This window comes from Melospiza georgiana, chromosome 13 (assembly GCF_028018845.1).
Source record: "Melospiza georgiana isolate bMelGeo1 chromosome 13, bMelGeo1.pri, whole genome shotgun sequence".
NCBI lineage: Eukaryota > Metazoa > Chordata > Aves > Passeriformes > Passerellidae > Melospiza > Melospiza georgiana.
In genome coordinates this window covers 12,656,739-12,663,673 of record NC_080442.1, presented here as the reverse complement: position 1 = coordinate 12,663,673, position 6,935 = coordinate 12,656,739, and the positions used below count along the sequence as shown (strand labels likewise).

At 43.1% G+C, this 6,935-nt stretch overlaps 1 protein-coding gene across 1 annotated transcript; it reads right to left on the bottom strand.

Moving 5' to 3' along the window:
• Positions 1–235: 235 nt before the first annotated feature.
• BCL2A1 (BCL2 related protein A1) lies at positions 236–2,381 on the bottom strand. The gene is made up of 2 exons (XM_058033689.1): positions 1,962–2,381; positions 236–499 (listed from the first exon to the last, which is right to left on the bottom strand). Exons 1-2 carry the CDS (start codon positions 2,379–2,381, stop codon positions 395–397), a joined length of 525 nt encoding a protein of 174 aa, XP_057889672.1. The 3' UTR covers positions 236–394.
• Positions 2,382–6,935: the final 4,554 nt, after the last annotated feature.

The window sequence follows — 6,935 nt, the reverse complement described above, 5'->3', positions numbered from 1 at the left end:
ACAGTAGTATTTCATTTACAAAACAAATGACATAAAAACTTGTTTCTTAACCCATTGGATTGTATTTCACTAAAACAAAGTCCTTTCATGGAGATGCAAGAGAGATTCCAAGAGCTGTCTGGATGTGGAAAATTATCTCAAAGCAATCCTGCCTGGAAAGGTGGACTTGAATTGCTGCAAGATGTTGTGCAGATTCCCCTTTGGAAGGATCTCATCTTCAGATTTGGTAATTGGGATAGGATGTTAAGCATTGTAGTTAGTCAAAATAAATACAAATAAATTAAAAACAAATTATGGAAGGAAATTATTCTCTTGTTGATATTGCTTGGAGGAAGGCTGAGAAGTGAAGTTTGTGGCAATATCTAGATTACAATGAACGGCAGATGCTTTTACTTCAGTAGTACTCTCTGAACAAGGAAACAAGAGCTATGAGCAGGGCTGTGATTTTGGAGAAGGACAGTAGTGATCTTCTTTCAAACTTCGTTAGGAAGCCATTTTCCTGTGGAAAAAACCACACACAATTAGGGACAGCTTCAAAACAGCATGTAGGGAAACCACACCACTCCCTGTGTCAGCACTGTGCAGTGAGGGACAGCTTTTCAGAGCTCTGCCTCCAAAAGATGAATAGCTTTTTAAAAATAGTCACTCAAAATAGCTGCACTTTGCTGAATGTTTGTTTCATCTCCAAGTCAAGGCTATGCCCTCCCTGTGTAAATAGAAAATAAACATGAACTCTATCAGCTGAGCCCACATCTTCCAGGAAGGTACAAGTGCTATGTTTCTATTGTATTAATACACCCAGAAATATCTTCCTTTAAGCTTCCTTATTCCACTATGATGAGCCTCCTATTATGACAGAATGTTGCCAGGAGTTGATACTTCTCTGAAATAAAATTGACTCTATTTCTCTATTTGAAAGAGATGGAAAGATAAGCCTTTATAATAAATCCAATGCATCAAGGGGCCAAGAGTCACTATCACGTTTTTTTTTTCCTGCTACAGAGAGAGAAGGATTAAAACAAGCAGAAAAAAAAAAAAAAAAAAAAAAAAAAAAGGAAAAGCAAGACACTAGAAAATAAATCAGGGGAAAAAAAGTAGTAGGAAATATGAGAGAAGTGGGATGAGAGGGGGTGGAAGGAAAAAGTAACATTTACATATAAGTCAAGGAAAAAGTACCAAGGAAATTACTGACACTGCTGTCATTGATTGTCAGATTTCCCCCTACTGCAAAAATAAAAGTATGAGTGTGAAGAAATTTTGCAGACCAAAAGAATATTTCCCTTCCCTTCACTGGCAGAATGGGAATTTCAGCAGCTTGGCAAAACAGTCCACTTAGTAACAAGTATTTTTCTCAGCATTGACCATTCATAGGTGGAAGTTCTAGGATTATCTCAGTCCAAACAGAAAAGATTTAATGCCAGTTGTACTTACCAGTATATTTGTTGTAAGTAAAAGTGATTTGGGGAATTAAATAATGGCTTTGTTGAAATCCACAGCAAAAGTGCTGACTTCATTTGTGAGGATCACACCTTTGTATTCTTACCTTACATTGAACTTAAGTATTTTTGGACCAGCTTCTCTATGCAAGCAAAATTGCTGTGCTGACCTTAGGATGCCACTTAATTTTAGATTTAATAATGGAAATTTCAGGGTATGTGTGGTTTAACCTGCTTTGAGTGGGAGGCTGGACCAAATGATTTTCTAAGGTCATTCTCAACCTGAATTATGGCATGATCCTGTCATTCAAAACTGGCAAGTGCCTTTTAAAAATAAAGTTGTCTTTTATGACTGTTCTGCTTAAAGCAGAAGCAAAGCTCTCACTGTAAGACTCAATGAGACACTCCAGACACCAAATATTAAATCAATACATGTAACCCCGAATAAAATGGTTCTGAGAGTGTCTATAGCAATAATTAATTAAATCTCCCAATGTAGACTTTGGTGGAAAATGAGAAACTCACCCAGCCACCATTCGCATCAATCCATTCAGCTTTGTTGTTTATGATGTACTCTGTGATGAAATAAGAGATCTGCTCCTTCTCCTCCGCAGTCAGCTGAACCCCATGCTCTTGAAGCTTCTTGGTCAGGACACCTCCAAATGTAAATATGGTCATAATTCGCCCCCAGTTGGTATTTCCATCAGCAAACTTTTCCTCCATGACTCCATTGAAAATTCTCTTGGCAACAGCTACAGAGGTGATGTCAATCCTGTCCAGGAGCGGCCTGAGAGCCTCCTCGGTTTGTTCTTGCAGAGAGGATGCCATGGTTCTCAGGACATGAGCAACCCTGGTCTGGGCTGGTCCCAGGTGTGATTCCTGGAGCACATACTGTAGATAGTCCTGAGCCAGGTAATAAACATAGTAGAACTCAGCAGTTTCCATTCAATCCAGAGTGCAGAGAGCAGCTCACTGCTGGCAGTCAGGCTCGGCACTGAGCAGCCACAGGACATGCACGCGCTTTTGTTCCGTCGGTTCCGATGGAATCTCTCTAGTTTTACCACAGAATTTCCTGTAAAAGGTAGTGACTTAATGGCTGCGTCAGGGAATATGTCATAGAGGAAATGAAAGAAAAAGTATCTCCTTTTATGTCTTGAGTGATTTATTTCTCCAAATGGTGTGATTCCGCTACTAAAATCGACCAGATTTTACCACATTCTTAGTAGCATAACTTGGCATTTTCTAGGGACTTTTGCTACATACCACTAGCAAAGGTTTGGCATTTGGCTTGCAAAATTCCAAGAATGGTGTGTGCTAGCAAAGGTTTGGCATTTGGCTTGAAAAAACATGCATGCTGCTGGAGATGCAGACATACAGCACCCCCAGTCCAATCTCCTTGCCAGGGTTAAGGCTGCAATCTGTATTGCAGGTTTATGGGTTATTTCTGGCCACAACTTTGTGAAGAAACTGATATGTATTCCCAACAGGATGGAAGAATGGATAAACTTTCTTCAGCACTCAGGGAGTTTTACAGAAGTGCAAAAAGTGGGAGCACAACAGTGGTACAATTATGGTGTGGTACAAGGGGAAAGTCAGCTTTATAGCATTATCTCTGTTCCAGACTTTCCCACACTCTCTCTGAGTGCTCTTCAAGGTCCTTCTTTGAAGATTTGAATGGGAAGCTTCAAAGATTTCTTTCCCCCATGGGGAGCTCTGCTGTATAAGATGTTATAAGTATGAAAGACAATGCTAATGCAGGCAGCATGTCAGAACATGGAATGGAGAATAGGGGGCCAGTGATGTGTGATACCACCTGAATCTTTCAGGACAGGTAAAAAAGAAGTATCATGATACCTACAACTGCTCTTAGATTCAAATGTTCTGTCAAGCTGTTATTTTTGGGAGAAGAGGGAGGGGTATCTAGCCAGCTTTTTCCTTACAAACATCTTGTCCTGAGGCAATCTGATCTTGCTAAAGGGCCAGGATGTGTCCATGGAGAATTTCACCCCATTGCAAAGGCTTCAAAGAACAGCAAGCAGTTTGATGTCTGGAGACCCCTCTCGTTCTCCATCTTTCCTTATCCCTCTACTTCTTACCCACCTTTCTTTCACTGCTCTTCTTCCTTTGGAAGCAAAAGGCACTCCCAGCACCCCACACCAACAGCTTTCCTTTGTCCCAGGCGTGGCTGTGAGCCTGTTTCCAGTCCTGGGCCCTCCCTGATGCTCAGACTTACAGAAGAGGAGCAGAGCTGCAGTCTCAGATGTCAGGATAGCACTGGCACCGAATTGCACTGGGGAAAGCCTGTCTGGAGTGTGAAACAGCTCTGGTGTCACACACTGCTAACCCTAGCCAGCCCCCCAAAATGCGTGTGCAGCTGCTCTGACATCACAGGTTTTGTAGAAACCCATTGACTAGACCAGGGTAGTTTCCACTTCCTGCTGAGGTTATTTCTGTACGTGGTGAGTCTGGCCAAGAGTGACACAGTCATCTTCCATCATAGCAGGGCTTGAAACCTCGAGATGGAGCCAGCACAGCACCCAGCACTTCAGGATTATTTCCCTCATTTTCTCTTGGAAGCAAAGAGAGAGGGGGCTTGGTGTTGTGTTCGCTTTTGGGAGAGAATGTGTTTCAGAGGGCAGTGCGAGCTGAAAAATTCCAGTGTTAGATGTTACCCCCAGGGAAGGATGTGATGTCAGGACTAGGAATGAGCTGGGTGTGGGAAGCTGGATCTCCCCTCTTTCATACCCTCATGTTCTTAGCAAAGCTCATTTTGAAAGTTCAGAGGTATTTCCTATCCAGTACCTGCAGCTGTTGTTTTGGCAGAGCTGTCAGGCTGACTTTGCCTTTGTTATGTTCAGTGATTTCAGCAAAATGCTATCATTTTATGAGGAATGCAAATGGGAAAAAAAAAAAAAAAAAAAAAAAAAAGGATGTAACAGTCGCTAACTCTTTCCAACTGGACAGGAATTTCTGGTGCAGAGGGAAGTCATTGCTCACCAGCCAGCTCCCCTCCTGTCAGATGCTTGCTGCAAACAGGGCTGAGAGAGGTCATCACAAGAATCCTTTGCCTATATAGCACAGTCTGCGAAATTATAGATCACTCCTGAATTTCTTAGTAACTGATTAATGAAAAGTTTTTGGTATTCTCTGAGAATATAATAGTTGAATATGAGGACAGTGAACAATACCTATGGAGACCAGTTTTGTTTTCTTCTGACAGTAGCAGAGCACAAGCAGATGCAGCTGTTTCTTTATTAGTGGAGCATTTAGGATTCTGAGGATTCCCTGGTTCACCATTATTGAAAGAAATCAATGTCATACCTTGGCAATTTTAGTGCAAATGCTGCTACTTACAGTCTCTTGATTTCTTAAAGGGCTCTGAGGTGAAGCTGAGGGCTCAGCTCCCAGGGTGGAGTGGCAGCTCTGAGCAGAGATCTCCAACAGCCAGCTGTGACACTGGTGACCAGAGCTCAGGATGGAGCTGTTGAAAATGCCGCAGGTCTCTCTCCTTCCAAGTTTTTAATAGTGGGCAGTGCAGGGTGCAGTTCCAAGTGTTGGATGTTCAGTAGCAGTGACAGTTTGTGGATCTCTACACACAAGTTGAAAATGGTCAACTCTGAACACCCTAAGAAATCAGCTTTGGGATTTCTTGAATCATGCCACTCTAATGCTTTGATTCTCTAGAATGTGGATTCTCTATTTGATTTTCTACAATGTCTTGCTTGCTTCTAGCAGACTTTTATTTTCATTTTGTAGTTGTAAGAGAATACCTGTGAATTAATGAAACACTGCCTTGTTTCCTACCTGCTCTGTCTCCTCTGTGCTGCATAGACTGCATTCTCATACACTGCACTGATTTTTCCTTGTTTTCCTCTTTGCTGGACATACTTTAAGTGTTAATTGTTAATAAAAGGCTTGAAACAGAAACCAGCTTGACAGAGAAGCTCAAATGCAAACTCTCCCCTCACTACTTGGCAACTGGAAGGGGCTTCAGATACTTTGATTTAAACCTGTGCCCTGTGGATTTGAATCCACATCCCACTCTAACCTGAAAAGGTTTATTTTCCCAGAACAGATGGGGACTGAGCTGACAGATCCTCATAAAACTGACTTGTGAGAGACGATGTTATCTCATCACATTCGAGACAAAACCAAGCCAAATAACAAAAGCTTTTCTGAGCTGTCTGTGCTGCATCTGCCCTGCCAGAGCTCCAGGTGACTGTGGGAACTGTGATTTTTTTTTTGTCTGGAAGAACAGTCCAAAGCCTTAACAAAACGATTGAAGATTTTTTTTTTTTTCCCCCTCCTTTTCTTCTCTTTTTGAGGTCTGCACTGGGATTTTTTTGGGGGCATTCTTTTTGGGTTTTTGTTTGTTTTAGTTTTTTGTTTTGGTTTGGTTTGGGATTTTTTTTAGTTTATTTTTGTTTCTTGGATTTGGTTTGGTTTGGGGTTTTTTGTTTTGTTTGGGGATTTTTTTTGGTGGATTTTTGGTTTTTGTTTTGGGTTTTTGTTTGCTTGTTTGTTTTGGGGGTTTTTTGTTTTGTTTAGGTTTGGTTTGGTTTTTTGGGGTTTTTTTTTTTTGGGGTTTGGGTTTTTTGTTTTTTTTTGTTTTGTTTTGTCTAGGTTTGGTTTGGGGTTTTTTGGGTTTTTTTGGGTTTTTTTCGCTGTTTTTTGTTTTACTTTGGGGTTTTTTTGTTTTGCTTTGGTTTGGGGGTTTTTTGTTTTGTTTGTTTGTTTGTTTTAGGGTTTTTTTGTTTTGTTTTGTTTTGGTTGGGGTTTTTGTTGTTGTTGTTTGGGTTTTGGGTTTCTTTGGGGGGGGGGGGAGGTTGGTTTTTTTGGGTTTTTTTGGCGTGGTATTGCATTTCATTCCGAAGGAACACCTCGGTTCACTTGTAGCTTTGCAGCTGTCCTGCCCATCCCTGGTGGGAGCCCCGGGCACGTTCTATGGCCTTTATCCGCCAGGGATGCAGGGATGCTGCTGCTCTCGGGCGGCTGCGGGGCCCTTGCCCAGTGGAGTGCTGACACCTAGTGCCGCAGCCGGCCGCGCTGCAGCGCCGCTGCACATCCCTGGTTTGGGTTCTTTCTGCAGCACATCCCCGGTTTGGGTTCTCTCTGCAGCACATCCCGGGTTTGGGTTCTCTCTGCAGCACATCCCTGGTTTGGGTTCTCTCTGCAGCACTTCCCTGGTTTGGGTTCCCTCTGCAGCACTTCCCGTGTTTGGGTTCTCTCTGCAGCACATCCTGGGTTTGGGTTCCCTCTGCCCCACATCCCTGGTTTGGGTTCCCTCTGCCCCACATCCCTGGTTTGGGTTCCCTCTGCCGCCCATCCCTGGTTTGGGTTCCCTCTGCCGCACATCCCTGGTTTGGGTTCCCTCTGCCGCCCATCCCTGGTTTGGGTTCCCTCTGCCCCACATCCCTGGTTTGGGTTCCCTCTGCCGCCCATCCCTGGTTTGGGTTCCCTCTGCCGCCCATCCCGGGTTTGGGTTCTCTCTGCAGCACA

Excerpts from the sequence above, each read along its gene's own strand:
- BCL2A1 (XM_058033689.1), bottom strand. The coding sequence starts at position 2,381 with ATGGAAACTGCTGAGTTCTACTATGTTTATTACCTGGCTCAGGACTAT. Across the intron at positions 500-1,961 it reads TTGATGCGAATGGTGGCTGG|GAAAATGGCTTCCTAACGAA; the intron begins GTGAGTTTCTCA and ends TTTTTTCCACAG.